Source organism: Podarcis filfolensis, assembly GCF_964270895.1.
Source record: "Podarcis filfolensis genome assembly, chromosome: 2".
Taxonomy (NCBI): Eukaryota; Metazoa; Chordata; class Lepidosauria; order Squamata; family Lacertidae; genus Podarcis; species Podarcis filfolensis.
In genome coordinates this window covers 73,548,996-73,568,082 of record NC_139605.1, presented here as the reverse complement: position 1 = coordinate 73,568,082, position 19,087 = coordinate 73,548,996, and the positions used below count along the sequence as shown (strand labels likewise).

General features: G+C 41.1%; 1 protein-coding gene across 4 annotated transcripts in view; it reads left to right on the top strand.

Moving 5' to 3' along the window:
* The window catches only part of SH3PXD2B (SH3 and PX domains 2B), a 100,313-nt gene that overhangs the window by 52,335 nt on the left and 28,891 nt on the right, over positions 1-19,087 (top strand). For all 4 annotated transcript variants that reach the window (XM_083593874.1, XM_083593875.1, XM_083593877.1 and 1 more), the window contains 2 exons: positions 3,463-3,539; positions 11,078-11,169. In XM_083593874.1, coding sequence (XP_083450000.1) covers positions 3,463-3,539; positions 11,078-11,169 — 169 coding nt within the window. The remainder of the gene's footprint in view (positions 1-3,462; positions 3,540-11,077; positions 11,170-19,087) is intronic.

Sequence of the window (19,087 nt, the reverse complement as noted above, 5' to 3'; positions counted from 1 at the left end):
ATGAACATGCATTACTGTGATTGCTTGTGCAAATGGCTAGAGAGATTAACTGGCCATTTACTCTGATTGCTTGCATGTTTTATGTGCACATCAATAAGAAAATGTGAGTTATAAATTTTCTTTCAACTCTGGTGACTGAGTGAATCTTGGAGAGACGCCAACCCAATTGCTGTCTGAGTTCTAAATATAGAAAGAAGCACTGCTGACCCTAGTTACTGGAATATCCAGTTTCTACCAACTGGAAAAATATAATGAAAATTCCATGATGATTTTAGTTGATGTAGTGGCACATTGCATTTTATAATTTGTGGCCACAGAGAATTTGGACCAAAATTCTTGTCAATAAAACAAAGGCCCCACCCCCAAAATAATGAAATTTGTTCCATTGAGGATATAAGAAAGGAGCCAGCATCTTAAACTTTTCCATGAAGGACTTCTTCACAATCTTGCTTGACTTGCTGACAGATTGATTCAAATTTCCATGTTCCTTGCTTCAGAACTGCAGCTGCGATGGTGGGAAACTTCATATGGGCTGTTGAACTTGGAAGAAAAAGTTGTGAACGCCTTTTCTACTACATCATATTTTTTGAAAAGTTACTCCTTTGCTGAACTCCTGTGCAGTTGTCATTCAGGCTCTGTACACAGATTCTTCCCTCCCTTGGGTGGTTCAAACATTCAGAAGTCATCAGATTCAATTGGGGTACAGTCCTGCATGGTGCTATGCAACTTCAGAAGGCAAACAGACCCATCATTAATTTGTAAACACTTGACTATCATAATTTCTTCTTTGAATTTGCAAAGCTAGCTCATTGGGCAAATAGATTCTAGGCTAGCTGTCTGCCCCTCCACCTGTGATAACTCTTACTAGTCAAGAGTTTGACATAAACATGAGCTCAAATGGATAAGGACAGAGTTATTTCAGCCAGGGCTGGCTCGAGATACTTTGCTGCCTGAGGTTAAGGACAATATGGCACCCTTCCCCAAGGCACATACAGAAGCCAGCTGGACTGGTGGAATTCCAATACTGATGAAAGGACAGTTTCTTCTACTGCAGCTGAAGACAGCAGGCTAGTGTAGCAGGCCACATGGCACTCCAAGCTCTGTCCTCCTGAGGCAGCTGTCTCACTTAGGGCAGGACCTGTCTATAGTAAGCATCTTTGAATGTTTCTGTTGGGGGGGCCACCAGGTGGCGCGTTGGAAGATGGCCGACAATAACATCTCTCTGACCCATACGAGGTAATTAAGGGGCTGCTATGGGAAGTATGCAGTCTTCCTACCCCCCAGGAGACGGGGGCGCTGCCTTGCCAGCGGTGTTCACAATGCACCCCCTGATCCGAGAGATGGGGGTGCCGAACACTTGGCACGAGCCCTCGGTGAAGTCAGATCTTCCTGACGCCGATTCCAATTAGCACGTGCTGGTTGCTTCAGCTCGGAATTATAATTGGAAACATATGATTGGAAATGAAGCTGAAGCACATACATCAAGTAATGTTCGAGAGATAAGACTGCTGATTAATGGATCTCTGTGACCGGGAGTGACGGATGGATAAGTAAATCTTCTGATGAATCACCACTAGGAGACTGTATGTTTGGAATGAAGGGGGGGTGGAGGAAAAAACTTTTTTTTTCTTTGCATGATGTGATATTAATAACCCTTCACCCCAGATAGATCGTTGCGTTTTTATTAATCACAAGCAGGAATTCAAGAACTGTGTGGGATGGATTATAACAGGAGAGAGGATTGGTGAACGGTGAGAAAGAGGAAAAATTTTATGACGCAGTTAAAAAATGGCGTCTCACCAAGACAGGCTTGCCGGAGAAAGAAGGACAGGGGGAGGAGAATCAGGATCGTTCGAAAGAGAAGGAATGTTGGCACGCAAGCTTGACCTGACAGAGCCTCCTGATTCATTTGATTTATTTGGCAAGCCTGAGAAAATTAAAGGACAGACCGAAGATAAAAATTTTTTTATGGAAGCGTTGAACAGAGGCTGTCCCTGAGCGATATGATCTTTGAAGAGTACAAAATCCACACAGAGGATGCCTGTTTTCAATCTGCTTGTGAAAATTATCAGAGATCGCAAAGAAAGGAATATATGATAACAACAAGAAGAGAAAGAAAGTAATAAAGGACTATCTGGATTGAACTGGATAGAACTGTCTAATTAAAGCAGTAATATAAGTGATGTTTGGACTCGTTTGGAGTTTTGGACTCGTGCAGAGCTTGATGTATGGGTACCCCCAACAAAATTTAAAATTTGGCTGTATAATTTGGAACTAATGTGATTTGGATAATATGATGTGATTGGCCTGTTAATAAAAATTATTTTTTTAAAAAAAGAATGTTTCTGTTGGTCCTCTCTCTTGGAGTACATACAGTGCATGTGTACATGAAAAGGAGTGTTGGCTTTCTTAGTTCAATGCCACTCACACTGGAGGAACAGCTCCCATCTTACTTCCATCTCAAAGTGTATACACTCTCACCTTACAAGCATGACAGTTTTGTGGTCACCTATCCAAAAAGGCAGAAAAGAAAACGGAGCAAGCTTTTATGGACTGGAATCACCATTGCCTTTTTGTTTCAGCAGGAACTTCCAGACAAAGCAGTTTTACTTGTTATAAGGGACAGGTGCATTTGTTGCAGGGAGCATCTTGGTATATCTGTGGCAAAAAGTGTAAATCACTGATACACATGCTTACAATTAAGGCTTCCACACTTATCTACAGGGGTATTTTAAGGAATACATAGCTGTGGTTTTCACCTTGGGTTTGCTGCAGGAAACTCCAATATAACTCTGGTGTACCTGCTGCAAACAGGTTTGCTCTGTAGTTTGAGTCAACAGATTAGGCTTCCTTCCCTTCTCTCTCTTTTGTTTGTTTATCTTGATTGCTGCTAACTGCTGTTTTATTTCTTATTGGGTTTTTTTAAAAAAATTGTTAGTTTCTGAGCAACATTAATAGTATTTTTTTTTAAAAAAAAGGTGTAGTTGAAAAGGTTTTTTTAAATAAATAAATAAAAATTCATCGGTTTGCATTTCTATCCTGTCTGATAATGCGCACACACACCCTGTTCCACTATCCTTAGTCATAACTAATTTCTGTTGAAATCAACCGGGCAATGTTCCAACAGGGAAGAAGCATTCAACAAATAACACTGTGAACTTGAAAAAAGAACTAATTTATATTTTTAGAGTTTCCACAATCCCTGATGGAATGAATGGCCAGCAATCTAAAATCACAGCCATGAATGAAATTATTTTCATGGGATTATGTTAATGTGATTTGCTTCTTCCAGTGTAACATTTGCTTTGCCATGTGTCTGAATGCCCTTATGGGATATGTCTGTGCTTGAGCCGCTGAATAAAGATAGCAATCAAGGAGTTCTTTGAGAAGTGAGGTTCTAATGAACCAGAGGATTACCCAAACAAGCAGTGACTTGCATTGTTCTTGTCTCTCCTTCCATAGGCAAGATCCTCTTCCGCCGAAGCCACATTCGCGATGTTGCTATCAAGCGTCTTATACCCATTGATGAGTACTGCAAGGTGAGTGGCATTTTCTTCCAAGTTTTGTGCTGATTGTTGAGATGCATTGTTTGCAGCTGGTTCCAGTACAGCAGCCTTCCCTGCTCTAGTAACCTCCAGGTGTTTTGGACTACAATTCCCATCATACTCGTGGTCATGATGGCTGGGGCTGTTGGGGTGCTGTAGTCCCAAACATCCGGAGGGCACCAGGATACACAGTAAGTCACCTTTTCTGTTTTGTCTTATTATATGCTACCATAGTTTGTGTTAATGCATTTTCACTTGAGTAAGAACTCATCAACGATGACCTTGAATGTTTCTTACTCTGCAGACTTACCCACAGAGTCGTTTTGCTGACATAAGGAAGCACTTTGGACATTTACAATGCACTACATAAATGCTTAATAACAGTGCTTTTGTCTAGGAAAAGAAGGTGCTGGTACTCACCATGACCCCTCCTTTTTCTCTCCCTCACACACTCTCCTGTCCCCCCTCAATTAATTGAAGCCCCACTTTGTGACCCCCCTCTCACTTCTTCAGTCTCCCCCCCCCACCTTGCCCTGACTTCACATCCACCCAGCGCCCTGCCTTCCAGTGTACCATTGAGTCCCATCAGAAAAAAGCAGCGCTTACTAAGATGTTGTTTGTTATTTGGAAAAACTCCTTTTCATGCCAAGTGACAACTGCTCTCATTGTTTCTTGAAGATGATGGCTTTGTTGGTAACTAGCCTCCCTCTGTCAAATGAAAGCAACTGCCTTTAATGGTTTCAAAGTGTGTTAGGTTAGCCTACTCCCCTTTTGAAATAGCTTAGTTCAAATGGAATCTCACTTGAATATTATTCAGACTGCCTCCTTCAGTCCCATTATACTAGTCCAGGGGTCAGCAAACTTTTTCAGCAGGGGACCAGTCCACTGTCCCTCAGACCTTGTGGGGGGCCGGACTGTATTTTGAAAAGAAAAGAAAAAAGAATGAACAAATTCCTTCCTATGCCCCATAAATAACCCAGAGATGCATTTGAAATAAAAGGACACATTCTACTCAGGTAAAAACACGCTGATTCCTGGACCATCTGCGGGCCGGATTTGGAAGGCAATTGGGACAAATCCGACCCCCAGGCCTTAGTTTGCCTACCCATGTACTAGTCATTAGAACAGAGATGCTTCTCAGTTTAGTATGGAAGGAAATAAGAAGCACCTATGGAACAGGGGTGTACACATGTTCATGCTAGTGCAGGAACACATATAAATATTTTTAATTAAAAACACAAAGAAATGGCACAGTTCTGCAGGGATGGAATTGGTAGGACTTGCCATGTATAAAAAGCAATTTGTTTTTGATACTAGGGGCTGATGGGATGGAAAAGTCAAAAGTCTGTATTGGATTCTGCAGAAGGGGAGTGGTGGTGTTGGTCATAGGGATGCTTAAGCCAGAAAAAAGCACAGTGTGCATTGCCCCATATTTCTGGGGAAGATACCCCAGTGGTCGTTCAATTTATATGATACCACTAATCAAAATTATATTGCAACTGTTTCTTATATTGAATTCTCTAGGTTTTAAACCTTTTGAAGTTAGAAATGCATTAAATAATTAGGATGTCATTATCTTCCCTTTATCTCTCCTAAAATCTGGGAAAGTCTGTTTGAGATTGAGTGTCTGCTTGTTTTGTTTTATCATATGTGTGTTTTTTGTGTTGGGGTTGCTGTTATAATCTGTAGTAAAATGTGTGTGAAATACACGTATGTGTGTATACAATTTTCATTCATTCAGCTTCTGATATGCTTGTTCCTCTTGTCATGGAATAGGTTAAAATATGCCCCAATAGGCACACCTGTGTACACACACATTTGCTTTTAAAGAGGAAGGAAGTCCATAGGTGATGAGGCAGCAGCTGGCTCCTACAAAACAATGCTATTGATGACATTAAATTTAACAAATCCATTTGACTTTCTATCATCTATAATGTTGTAGATGTGATCTAACCGCCTGAGTATTTCTTTCTTTTAGTTAATGATAACCAGGTAACAAAGACTGCACTCTTGGCCTTCCAATAGCTGACAATTAACTCTGTATTTGCTAACAGGGAAGGATGGGTGTGGAGTAGGCTCACACAAGGAAGCCTGGCTTGCCATGATATGGACACCACTCTAGCAGTACAACTTATCTGCTGCTGTTTTTCCATGCTTTTTGTAAGGGAAACCACCACGGGGAGGAAAATTGTATTCCAACTGAGCACAGATAAATAAATCACAGAGATGACTGTGGTTTGTGGATATACAGCAAATGCTGAGCGTTACAAGAATTAATTGCGACCACATCCTTTTCAGAAGCTGCATAAGCAACAATCACTCCACTTCTCTTCTTTGCTTGCTTGGGAAAGGAGCGGAAAGCATCATTTCCCAGTACAATCTTTCAGAATCATAGAAATGTAGAGTTGCGCGGTACCCTGAGGGTCATCTAGTCCAACCCCTGCAGTGCAGGAATCTCAGTTAGATTATACATGACAGATAGCCATTCAACCTCTGCTTACAAACCTCGAAAGGAGAAGAGTTCAGCAGCTCTCTTGGGAGTCAGTTGAACAACTCTTATTGTCAAAAAGTTATTCCTGATGTTTAGTTGGAATCTCCTTTCTTGTAACTTGAATCCATTGGTTTGTGTGAAAACATGGGTTCAGGTGATCAGGGCACTTGCTTTGGTTTTTTAATACACACAAAATCTCTCTCTCTCTCTCTCTCTCTCTCTCTCTCTCTCTCTCTCACACACACACACACACACACACACACACACACACACACATATATATATATATATATATATATATATATATATATATATGGGTGGCACACACCTCCTACACAGGTCAGCTGTGACCAGGAGTTCTATGGAGGTATGTGTGAGTGGGCTGATTGAGAATGGCTTTCTTTCTTTCTTTCTTTCTTTCTTTCTTTCTTTCTTTCTTTCTTTCTCCTCCACCAGCCTGTATGTTTGCATGCTGGCTGCAGAAAAAGGGAAGCTCATTCTTCAGTCCGTTTCCTGCTACACCAGCCTGTTTGATAGAAAGCAATTCCTACCTGTTAAGACCTGTTAAGGGTAGATTTCCCTCCTCTGTGGCCAGCTTGGAAACACTGGCTGCTACAATTATTTATCTATCTGAAATATTTGTAGGCTACGTTTTAAGCTCAGCCCCCTCAAGATGACTTCTAACATGTGGATCCACAATATATAATGAGTACTAAATTGAAAACCATAAAACACACAAAAATAACTTCACTAAACAAAGATAACTAGCAATATTGCTAACTGCAAACAACATTTGTCCCAGTAAGAATGAAATCCAGTGACTAAAACTAATACAGCTGCATACAGTGGTACCTCGGGTTACAGATGCTTCAGGTTACAGATGCTTCAGGTTACAGACTCCTCTAACCCAGAAATAGTACCTCGAGTTAAGAACTTTGCTTCAGGATGAGAACAGAAATTGTCATGAACATTTATTCATGACAATAAATAAATTTTGTAAACATTTTAATATTGCAAGCTGCCTGGAGCATGGTTTTAACTACAGTATAGCGGCATACAGATAAAATATTGGTGATATGCATCAACCCAATAAAATCCTTAAAAAGGTAAGTGTGGGGCAGGAAGACCAGTAAAAGACTCTCTTCCAGTTGGCTATCTTACCACACACATCATAAAAGTCGTGGCATTTCCCAAACCATCAATCTTCTGAGCAGGTGCTGAGGAATTTAGGGAGCGGCAGCCTAACTCCCACATCAGTGACATGAAAGTCTACCATCTTTTCTGTTCATTGTACAAAATTCATGCCTTGGAAGGCTTTCATCAAACTTAGAAGAGGAATAGATATGTATCCCAACACCTGTCTGTTCTTCATCTTTCCCAGCATTCTATGCCCCTTCCTTTCCTTTGCCACATATTGTATGATCTCATAGGAGAAAAGGAAATAAACACCATAATAAAAAGGTAAAGGTACCCCTGCCCATACGGGCCAGTCTTGACAGACTCTAGGGTTGTGCGCCCATCTCACTTAAGAGGCCGGGGGCCAGCGCTGTCCGAAGACACTTCCGGGTCACGTGGCCAGCGTGACAAGCTGCATCTGGCGAGCCAGCGCAGCACACGGAAACACCGTTTACCTTCCCGCCAGTAAGCGGTCCCTATTTATCTACTTGCACCTGGGGGTGCTTTCGAACTGCTAGGTTGGCAGGCGCTGGGACCGAGCAACGGGAACGCACCCCGCCGCGAGGATTCGAACCGCCGACCTTTCGATCGGCAAGCTCTAGGCGCTGAGGCTTTTACCTACAGCGCCACCCGCGTCCCTGTCAAACACCATAATAGCCCTGCCTAAATTTGTCAGCTCCATAACCAAGGGGTTCTGATCCATGCTAACCTTTTGGTTAAAGCTAACAAAAAAGTACAAGTAGTCATAGTAGCTATGATATGAATGCAAACTGTGCATTACATTCTGCAGTGAACAGAAGCTACTACAGACTGACATAATAAACTGCTATAATACCGATCACATTAGGTACTGTGGTTTTGGAGTTCTGCCCAAACAATAAATTATGGATATTTTTACAAACTGGCCCCAGTTTCATCAGTATTTCTTACATGGTAAATGTTGAAGCTCAAGGAGGGGTGCATACAACTCCCAAAAGGCCATAGCAGTTTTAGATATGTCACGACTTTGGGAAGATGTTTAATTAGCTTGCTCCTTATGAGGTAACCATCTTGGCTTGGACTCTTGCTCTATAACTTTGCAAAGCAAGAAGAGAGCAGCCATTTCATATTTCCCAAAGTTTTACATGACCTGAACCCCTCCTTACATGAGGAGTTGTTGATAAATTTGGGAGAGCAGGTATTTCTTGAGATCAAAGAACTGATTTCAGAGTTTTAAAATCACAAGTATTTGTGTAGCCTGGTGAAGATTAAGCAAAACGTTTTATTCTAAATTATCTTACTCACTGCTTCACATCACATTTATTGATAAGAGAGGCAGGTTGGATTTGTAAAAAGTAATTTTAACAATGGTTTGCAGCGTGGTTATGTAAGCATGTTAGATGTGAAACACTTTAAATGTGAATATCAGGCGAGTCTCTGACTCCTCCCTTGAGCCGTTAAGAGGAAGTGAATACAATATTATGTGAATGAAAATACTGTGCAGCCCAAATGATCACAATATAAAAAGTAGTTGCTGTTTGTCAGGATTCTTACAAACCCTTGGTACTTAGTAGGTCACTTTTTCTTGGGCAGCATAGATTGAGGAATGAGAGATGAAGTATTGAGAAGGATAGTATATCAAGGCACAAAAATGGATCAGATTGTTGATAGACCACCAGACATGGGAATAATTTGTGTCAAAGCAGAAATAACAACTTGTGGTGAATAATAAGCAGAGGATCATTTGGTCACCTGCTGTTGATGAAGAATGGTGAAATGCTGAGGAACTTCATTTTGACAAAAATAAAAATAAATCAGAGATCATGTTGTCTATAGTAAAACCTTCAGTTCTCTAATTTCAGTCTGCAAACTCTTAGGTTGAATACTTAAACATTTTGCAGATCTTGCTCTGCATCATTTCCCTGATTTATCCAACACCTGTAGACAGAAGGGGAAAGTAAGTGTTCTGGGCTTTGGTCCAAAAGAAATACTGATATTCCAAGTACTGTCCCCTCAAGTTCCTGCAGAGACAATTAAGTTATTGCCTGTTAGCTGAAATCTCACCTCCAGAATCAGTTAGGCTGCAGGAGCCTTTTCTGAGTGTAGGGGAAAATACAAGGTGCATCTAGGTAACAACGGCTTTCCAAATTGTGTCTTACGCCACACAAAAATTGGGAAAGGTTTTTCTGAATATGAAGCCCCTCTTCTGTTATGGAAGCAATATGCTGTCCTGAGTAGTAAATGAACAGGGCCACTTCTGCTGTGACTTGCATGTGTCTCTAACAAGAATCATATTCTCATAGTGTGTTTTATTAAAGCTACTCCCCCTACCTATATTTTCAAAATTTGGTTAGGAAAAAGAATTGTTGAAAGTGACCATATAAACCCTGGAACTATGCTGCTAACATCCAGTTTTGAAAACCAGACCTACTGTTTGGAAGGTGGGGAAATGGCAGAGAGTGAGAGGCTAATGTCATTTAGCAGGACTGACATGCTGTTTATGGAAGTTCTGAAGAGGTCCGGATTTCAGTTGGATGTGACAGTGGCTTGGTGGTGGACCCTTGGGATATTTAAGAACATTAAGATGAAACACTAGCTTCCTTCCAAAGCATTGGAATTAATTTTGAGGCACTGATATACTGTTTGGTGTTTTGTTTGTTTGTTTGAGAGATGCTCTGTAAATGGTCTTCTGATTTTTAGCAAGCAGTTAATGGCATTGCAGATAATATAAACCAGCCTTCTGCAACCTGTAGCCCTCCAGAAATGGTGGGGCCCCCAACTCCTATCAGTCCCAACCAGCATGGCTAGTGGTCAAGGAGGATGGAGCTTGCAGTCCAGCAGCATCTGGAGGGCACCAGATGTGCGAAGGCTGATAGAAACTGATCAGTTGCTATAGCACGGAAACCAACATTATGGACCACTCAAGGTCTCTTCGTGCCATCAGATGCCAAGTGATAGGTGGTGGTGTTTAAGGTAGGGTAAGCAACAGTGTGATCAGTTCCCCATCTAACTGGTTGGCTTTGTACTCAAGAACAGTGTGATGGTAGAAAGGCCACAATCTCCAAACAGTGTTAAAATAAATTAAGCAGCTTAGTTCAGGAATTGACTGAGCTCTGGATCAAACTCAGAAAGTTCTATCTCGCCTCTGCTGGGGGGTTAGGTGGGCCATCCTCAGCCCCTGCCCCTCATCTCAGAAACAGGGACACAACACAAGAATCCCGTAAAGCAGATCAGCAAGGATGGCTACAAGATCGTGGTTTCAAAATGCTTTAAACATTCTTAAGCCCCGTACAATTGCTGAGTATCAGTTGCGGTATTAAAAAGCATGCAATCTCTTTTTCATAGTTCAGGATGGGAAATATTAGAGTTATGCCAGTTCTCCTTCACCCCATCACAAAAATATCCAGCAGTGGTCCATAAAACTTACATCACAAGGCTCTTCACAGTATGTGCAATAGTAATTGTGATCACAAAGAACTTTACTTGGAAAATGCAGTATCTCCATATAAATACAAGTGCGGGCTCTAAGCAATGCATGAGAAATTAATGTAGATTTATTGTGCTAAAAACATTATGCATAAAATTCAGTGCTTTAGTTGCAAAAAGTGCTAGGACACTGGTGCTGGCTTTTCTTTTTTTTACATCTGTTGAATGGCTCTAAGCAGGGATTGTAGTGATTTACTTATTTAATAATAATAATAAAATCAGAATCTGTACTTGGAAATTAAAGTTCCAGGAAAACTTTTGCAATGGAGGATCACAGTGGATAGAGAATGTGCCTGGATTTTCTAGCTGGGCTCGGCACAAATTGTCTCATGTTCACACACTTAACAATTGGCAAAACAACTCTTCATTTTCCAAATGTGTGTCTTGTTTTGTTTTTCAGGCTCTGATTCAGCTGCCACCATATATCTCTCAGTGCGATGAAGTTCTTCAGTTCTTTGAGACAAGACCAGAAGACTTAAATCCCCCCAAAGAGTAAGTTTGTTATAAGTAGCTTACACAGCTGCATTTCAGAAATGTTGAGAGAGAGAGAGAGAGAGAGAGAGAGACATATGTAGCCAATGAACAACCCTGTTCCTTAAAAAAAAGACAGCAGCATTTGTGTTTCATATTTTCCAGAGTACAGAAACCTCACACATCAGGTATGCGGTCACATAACATCAGTGAACATAGAGTACAGATATCAGATTTAAAAAAAAACACTAGTAAAGAATGAATGAAGCAGCTCAAAAGATAAGTTAATAATGGAAAAAAATGGGAAAGCTAGAAGGTCAAAGAAACATGCAGCCTATGTTGCATACTGAGTTGGAAGGTGGAAGGGACCTTGAGGATCATGTAGTCCAGCCTCTGCAATACAGGATTATTCAGCTGTTCCATATGGGTATCAAACTTGCAACCTAGGCATTATCAGCATCCAACTCTAACCAAGTGAGCTATCCAGTGTTTAAGTTACCAAATTCAGGGGTGGGGAACCTCCAACATGTGAGCCTAGACTTGCCAGGACTCCCCATTTGGCCTTCCAGGCCGTTTCAGCCAAGCCATGGAAACCTGAACTACACCTGACATTACATATGATGTCATGTATAGGGCAGGTTAAGACCTGTCTGAGCTGAACAGGGGTTTATTGGCACTGGCCATCTGCCAATCAGAGTCACTTGCAAAACTGTATGTAAAACACTGTGCGTAAGGCTTTGCAAGACCCAATGGTCAGCTGATTGCCCAGTCCTGCTGAGCCCATTGAGAAGTGATCCACAAAATCCATGCAAGCAAAAAGTACCACCTGGCATTATGGTGAGATCAGGTGATTGACATGTAGCTCCAGCCCCCTGTCATACTTGGCCTGTGAGGGGTGGGGGAGGTAAAAATCTGATCTGCTGGTGAGTTCTAGTTCCCCACCGCTGATCAAAATAAAGGCAGCTTCATTAAAGAGAGAGTCACTGCCACTTTGAAATCTGATCTTTTATATCTGTGAGGTCAATTTCTCCAATACATGGGGGAGGTGCACTCCCTTCATTTACTTGCCCACATTTTTAAAATTGAACTTTTACTATGAAATATAAATACAAAAGCATAAGATGTGGTTATGTGCATACAACCAATATATATGGATTGTAACTATCATGATTAAATACAATTTAAAGCATAGCTGGAACTTTTAAGAGCTTGCCTAGAAATTTTCTAAGTGTAACTGGAAACTTTTGACATATAATATGATAGTGAAACTGCTATGTGCTAGAAACCAAATTCTGTTATAACTATTAACAAAGTTGTGTGAGCCAAGATGCATTCCTTCTATATTCCCCCGTACCAAAATGCATTTAATTGAGTCCTGTACTACAGCCCAATAAAGGGCAGACTCCCTTATTCAGTAAGTGATTATCTTGCTGCCTGCCTTCCCTCACCGTAATCATGTGTGTCAGTTTCATCATCCTTATTATTTATTATTTATGTAAAATATTTGTGAATCACCTATAATCCTAGATTCAACTGGTTTACAACAAAATAAAATACAGAATAGAATACATCATACATGCTAGCCACTTGCCTAGATAATTTTAGCTGCGAAGAATAAAGAAAACTGATTTTTACAGGCATACAAAGGATTATCCGCATCTGTTCTGTTCAGTATCACTGGCCTTTGAACTTTCATAGTTGGATAGTAAACATCATAGGATATATCCATCTGAGTCATACTCAGAGTAGAGCCATATGGCTGGTGTGACTTATTTCACCTGATAGGACTTAATTACACACAACCATATAACTTTACAGAAATGCACAGTAAGCTGTCAGAGATGCCTTTCTCCACCCAGAGCAATGGAGGTTGCCTAACAGCCTGTAGTGGTTTTTTAAAATTTAGGAGCAACCCCAAGCAAAATCTGTTTAACTGTTGCCAGTTTCTTGAGCAATTTATTCTGACAAACAGTAACCACATGTTTGTTTTCCACCCAAAACAAGGAACATCAGCAATCTCTCTCTTTTTTCCCTGCATGACGCAACACGGTCTTGTGACTATGAGCTGCTTGAGGCCAGAAGCTCTTTTGTTGAGGATTCAGAGCATAAGACACCAACCACTATCTCATTTCTGTCTTTGTATGACACTAGAGCACTTAATTGTGCAAAGATATAGATTGTGCAAGTTGACATGGAGAAATGTGTATTTCAGAGGAATGAGAAGAGAGAGTTCTGTCATTATCTGTGTTAGAACATGGAGTCTTTCAGCACCCAAGTTGGCCGCAAAGGGTTGTTCTCTTTCAATACAGGCAGGCTTTATGTTTCCATTTGCCTTTGGGCGCATATTGATATTGCTTTTCCTCTTTGATTTCTCTTGACGTCTTGGCTTGTCATAGTTTCTTTTATGACTGCCAGTTAGTTGATTAGATTGGCGCAAGGGCTTAGTACCCATTAACTAATAACATGCTGTCAGCCTATGTTTCCATCCATCCTGCATTTAAGATGTCTTTGCCCATTAACCCTATGTCCCTTTGCTAATTCATCAACTAATGCAATGAAAAACATAAGTTGAAGACAGGCCTGCATCATGCATAGCTTCTGCATCATTCTGGAAGTGGGTGTATGCTGTGGGCTTTTGTTAAAACCCTTATAGAACCTCAGTGCTCTATACTGTAGACAGGAGGGGTTAGATTTTGAAGAGGCATTTGTCCGGAGCCTGCCCAGACTTAATTTTTACTGCACAAACAAGACCAAGTCTCTAGTATATGCAGTCTTGCTCCTGACCATGGAGTTTGTATGTGCTAGATTTCTCTCTACTGTATGTGGAATTTCTTTTAGATCCCACATGCAGATAAATAATTGCACTAGCCCAAGTTGTTCCTTCCTTTACAGTTTTCGGACATCTGTCTACCTACTCATATTTGGGGACTGGCTCTTTGAACCTTCCTGCATTAACCTTCTCTTTGATTCCATATGACCTGCCTTACTATATGCTGTTTTATTCATTCCATTGCAATACTAACAATATGCAAAAAATCTACAAGTCCAATATTCAGAGGTGCTGCCGCAACTCCGAATGTCCTTGTGGGGGGGAAACCAAGACCACCTCTCCCTTCAACAGAAAACCCTCCAAATAGTCCTCCTTATTGAAGCACTTCAAAGCCCATTCAATGTCTCCTATGTGGAATTTCTTCTGAAATTGACCAGGAAGCTGAACTACAATGAAGTAGAAATTGAATAGTTCTTTTGCAAAAGTTGGGGGGGGGGCTTGTGGTGGTTTGAATGAGTCGATTTTTAAAAGAAAATGTCCTTTTTGCTTATTTGGGACAAAGGTGTTCTCCTTTATAGATGTAATGGAAAATGTTGCCTGAATTACAAACTTAGGCACAATTTTTTTGGGGGAGAGAGGTAATTGTACTTCCTTCTTTGTCTTCTTATCCTCTTGCTGTAATAATAATCTTAAATTTAAGATAAGCTAATTGGTACTCACAGAAACCTCTTGTCACACATTCACAGATAAATCTTTTATACATCTGAGCAGCTAGGATGGATAAATATAATAAACAACAATATTTGTGTTCTTGTGCCTGATAATTACATTAGAGTGAGGCTTAATTTATGCATCCTTGTGTAGTGGTTCTCTGAATGGAGTGAGCCCTTTGCTGTTTCCTTTGGCCTTTTGCTAGAAGGATAATAAGAAAGAGAGGACTTGCCGTTCTGAGTGGCTTAATAGATTCCTCTCGGCTGCCAGCAGCAAGCTGCTGTTGTGTCTCAAGGACATCTCTGTTGTGTTTCATGGCCCAGCTGGAATACTCGATGGATATTTATTAGCTACAATTCAAAATGTTAATTAATAAAAGTCCTTGACTCTCTCCTCTGGAGGGACTGGTATGAACAGTTTTCCCAGTGCTGCACCACTTGATATGCTGCAAACCTACCAATCACACGATGAAACCCACAATTAGGTGAATTGTAGTGCTGCATCTGGGGCTTGGTCGGATGTCATAACTCATGGGTGAGATAAACACTTTCTTTGGGACCTTGAATTGGAGCCAGGTCTTGCAGTAAAAGGAAGATGCCTTATCATAAAGTAGCAAATATGTGGTGAGGTGAAGCACACATTATCATGTTGAAAGCCAAATATAGCAATCTTTCTGATAATGGTTTGTTCATATTAAAAACTCCTCCACCTAACAGATTATTCCTCCTGCTTCATTTATGCATTCAGGATTGTAGCCTGATTTCATTAAAGTTTCCAATTACATTAGTTCCAGAGGATTACTTGTACAGGCTCAGTGTTCACATAACACTAAGTCAAAACCATTGCTTAGCAGGAATGCACATGTTCCTGAACAGAAGATCACAGCTGGCCCTGCAGTTCTGCACTCTGTGTGCTGCTGCTGTCCTACTTGGAGCTAAACCATGGTTTGTCTCCTCTAGACAAACCATGGGCTGTAAATCAAGAACAGACCTCTTCTCTCCAAGAACTTACATGCTTGTGCATTAGTGCCAAACCATGGTTTGGCTTGGTATAACCTGTGAACCAATCAGAGACTTCTGTTCAAAAAAATAAAATAAAAGAAGGCTCCAGTTAGTGCTTTAGGCAAACATATTTATAGTTATGTAAGTGTTTGTGGGCTAGAGCAGGGATAGGGAACCCACGGGACTCCTGATGACGATGGACTCCAGCTCTCATCACCCTTTGCCATTAGCCATGTTGGTTAGGACTGGTCTCATCTAATTGGGCCCAAGGTTGCATGGACAAAGTGGGAAGGCAAGACTGGGCATCTAGTAACAACTTTTGAAACTTAGTGGTTTAGGAAAGCAGTAAGGCTGCTTGGATGGATCTGTGAAAGTCCCAGGACACGCAGGAACTGAAAGCCTCTTTGTATTCTTTTCTTTTCTCAAGTTGAAATAGGCTTCCCCCTTCCCCCACTAGTGGCATAAAGGAGCGCAGCAGTGAAGCTGTGAAAGTCTGATGTGTGCGACAAAAAAGCCATTGCTGAGTCAAGGGATTTAGCTGCTAACAGTCCTCATGCTGAGAGCCTTGAGCTTTCCATGCACAGACTCCTAAGTGGCTATTAAGAACAATCTGCTGTACTCTACCAGAGAGAAGCAACAGACAGGACAGATTAGGCTCTTTGCTGGCTTTTTGCTCTTTCCAGTAACTTGTCTTGGAGACCTGTGTACATCTTGTCATCTGTGTTCCGGTAATGTTAACGAGGGCAGAGCCATTCCTCTTAAAAGGAACACTATAAATATAATACACTGTGAGTTACACCATGGCAGGGAGAAGGAGATGCGAGGTTTTTGTCTGCAGCTACAGATCTGTGGTGGAATGTGCTTGACAAACATTTCTAGTGGCTTATCTAATTTTTGGTGCCTTATCTATAGATCTGCAGGATCACTGAATAGGAGGCCTCTGGGGGTTGTGCATAAAGCCTGCGCTTTGATTACATGGCATCAGAGCCTTGTCTCTGGAATGGATGTTCAGAATTTCAAACATCCACAGAATTTAAACTCAAAAGATACACAGTGAATTAATTTGTCTAGTCCCTTTGTTAAAGCTATCCAAGCTGGTGGCCATCACTAAGTCTTGCGGGAAGAGCAAATTCCATAGTTAACTCTGCACTGCGTGAAGAAGTGCCTTCTTTTGTATGTCCTGAATCTTCCAGCATTCAGCTGCGTTGGATGGCCTTGCATTCTAATATTACGAAAGAGGGAGCAAAACTTCTCCCTATCCGTTTTCTTTACACCGTACATAGTTGTGTACACTTCTGACATGTTTCCTTTTACTCACCTTTTCTCTAAACTAAAAAGGCTCAAATTCTACAGTCTTTCCACATAGGGGAGTTGCTCCATCTTCTTGAATGTTTTTGGTTGCCCTTTTCTCAACCTCTCCAGCTGTGCAATATCCTTTTTGAGGGGAGGCGACCAGAAGGGGACACAGTGTTCCAACATGGAATTCGCCTTTTTCACAGCTGCTTCACACTGTCAACATCTTTCTTGAACTCTCTTCAAAGGATTGAGTTATTCTCCTTCATACCTGATTTAAGCCTTAGCTTGTTCTTTAACCACCTTCCTTGACCTAATCTTTATTTAGTTTCTGCCCTAGAAAAACTGGATGTAGTAGTAGCCACGCTTTGATTAAGGTAGCAATCTAAAACTCTCAGATTCCTTTGGCTTAATCCTTTGGGCTATTGCTTGCAGGTCAGCAATACAGTTTTAAAATCCTCTTTCTACCATCTTTCTTCAAGGCTGCCTCTGTGTGTATGTTTGAACCACTCCGGGGTGGCTTTTGTGCTTGCCTTCCCTGATTCTGTGGAACACCAATGTTTACACCATACACCAGTGCTTGTTTATCTTTATAATTATAAGACATTTTGAGCCCTAGATGGTGAAAAGTGGGACTATAGATTTTTAAAATAAATAATAAACACACAAACACATACACAGAGTCAGCTGACCTTATTTGCCAGCTGAGCCAGGCTCAGTCCTTATTGGCGGCTGTTTTGCAGGGGGCCCCCTTCAGATTTTTTGTAAGCTCCCTCCCTTCCTCCCCAAAGGAAAGTCTGCTGAGTCTAATGCCTTCCTCTTGTGCACGAATGGTGTCATTTTGGCTATAAAAAGAGCCACATTTCATAGAATGAATTTGCTATTGTATAGCATACTTAGAGACATATAGCTAGGTGAAGGCTGAAACGGTATTTGTAGTAACTGATAGCTTCCTGCAGCACTGCCAGTAAATCAAAGCGAGGGAGCCAGGAGGAAAGATGGGTCAGAAAAAGAGTTCAGCTGATGTGAGCTGCCTGGTCAAACTCCATTTTTTGCATCAGTTGCAATTAACAGGATTTTACTTAGGGTCAGTTTTAAATGTGATGGTGCTGATGTGAAAGTTGCCAAAACTCATTTTTCTCTCCACAGTGCTTTGTGTAACTGTAAAAGATTATGACCACACACTCACCCATGTATATGCAGCCTCTCTTCAGGGCACCATAGCTACCATCTTGGCACAGGCTAAGAGACTTCTAAATACTACTCCAGAAACGTGAAGCACCCATTTTTAAGTGGCCTCTGTGTAATCCCCATCCGTCAAATTTAAATTGACCCTTCTTTGTGCTACATTTGAAGCTGGTGATGAGCAATATCAAATACCTTCCGTCATTTTGGAAGTGGTACAATATGGACTATAATTTATATTATATATTAAAAATTTAAGCCTATTTTTCAGGCTGTATATATTTTGCACAAACATAACTTCATGAGACAGATTGTGCTAGAGATTGTTTCTGAGTGCTCAGTTCAATTGCAGATGTTTTGTGTCCTGTTATGGAAGACATCAACTTTTTATTGAGAATTGTTCTCAAAACATCCTAGGGTTTGTTCCTAGAAGCCCAAAGATGGTACCAAGATTTCTGTATAGAGCAAGTGTTGAAAGTCTCCCATTAGTAGTCATTCTTTGCCAGAAAAAATGAAGACTTGCCTTCTGTTTTGAGCATTCACTTTGTTGATCTTGTTTTTCTTAGAATGAGATGCAAAGACAAACACTGGTTTTGTTTCAAGATTGTCCTCATTTTTGGTAATGACTGGGTTCTGTAATTACTTTAGGGCAGATTGATTAGTATCCCCCTCCGCCCCTGGGAAAACAGACCTGTGAGCTAAAACATGTAACATCCCTATGCTCTTTCACTTGTTAGCCTTTCTAAGAGGTATTTTTATGGGCCAATGCCACATTGCTTTCTCCTGTTGCAGAGTGGGGGGATAGGCAGAAGGGAGGAAGCTGCAGGTTGCTGCAAGCTGACTGCAGTTTCCTGTCTTGTCTTGAATTACTGCTCTCAGAGGTGTATCTGGTCAACCCGAGAAGGTCCTGGCAAGAAAATAAAAGTGCAGCCTCCCTTCCCCCTCCTCATCCAGACATGAAGCATAGCAGAAAAGAGAT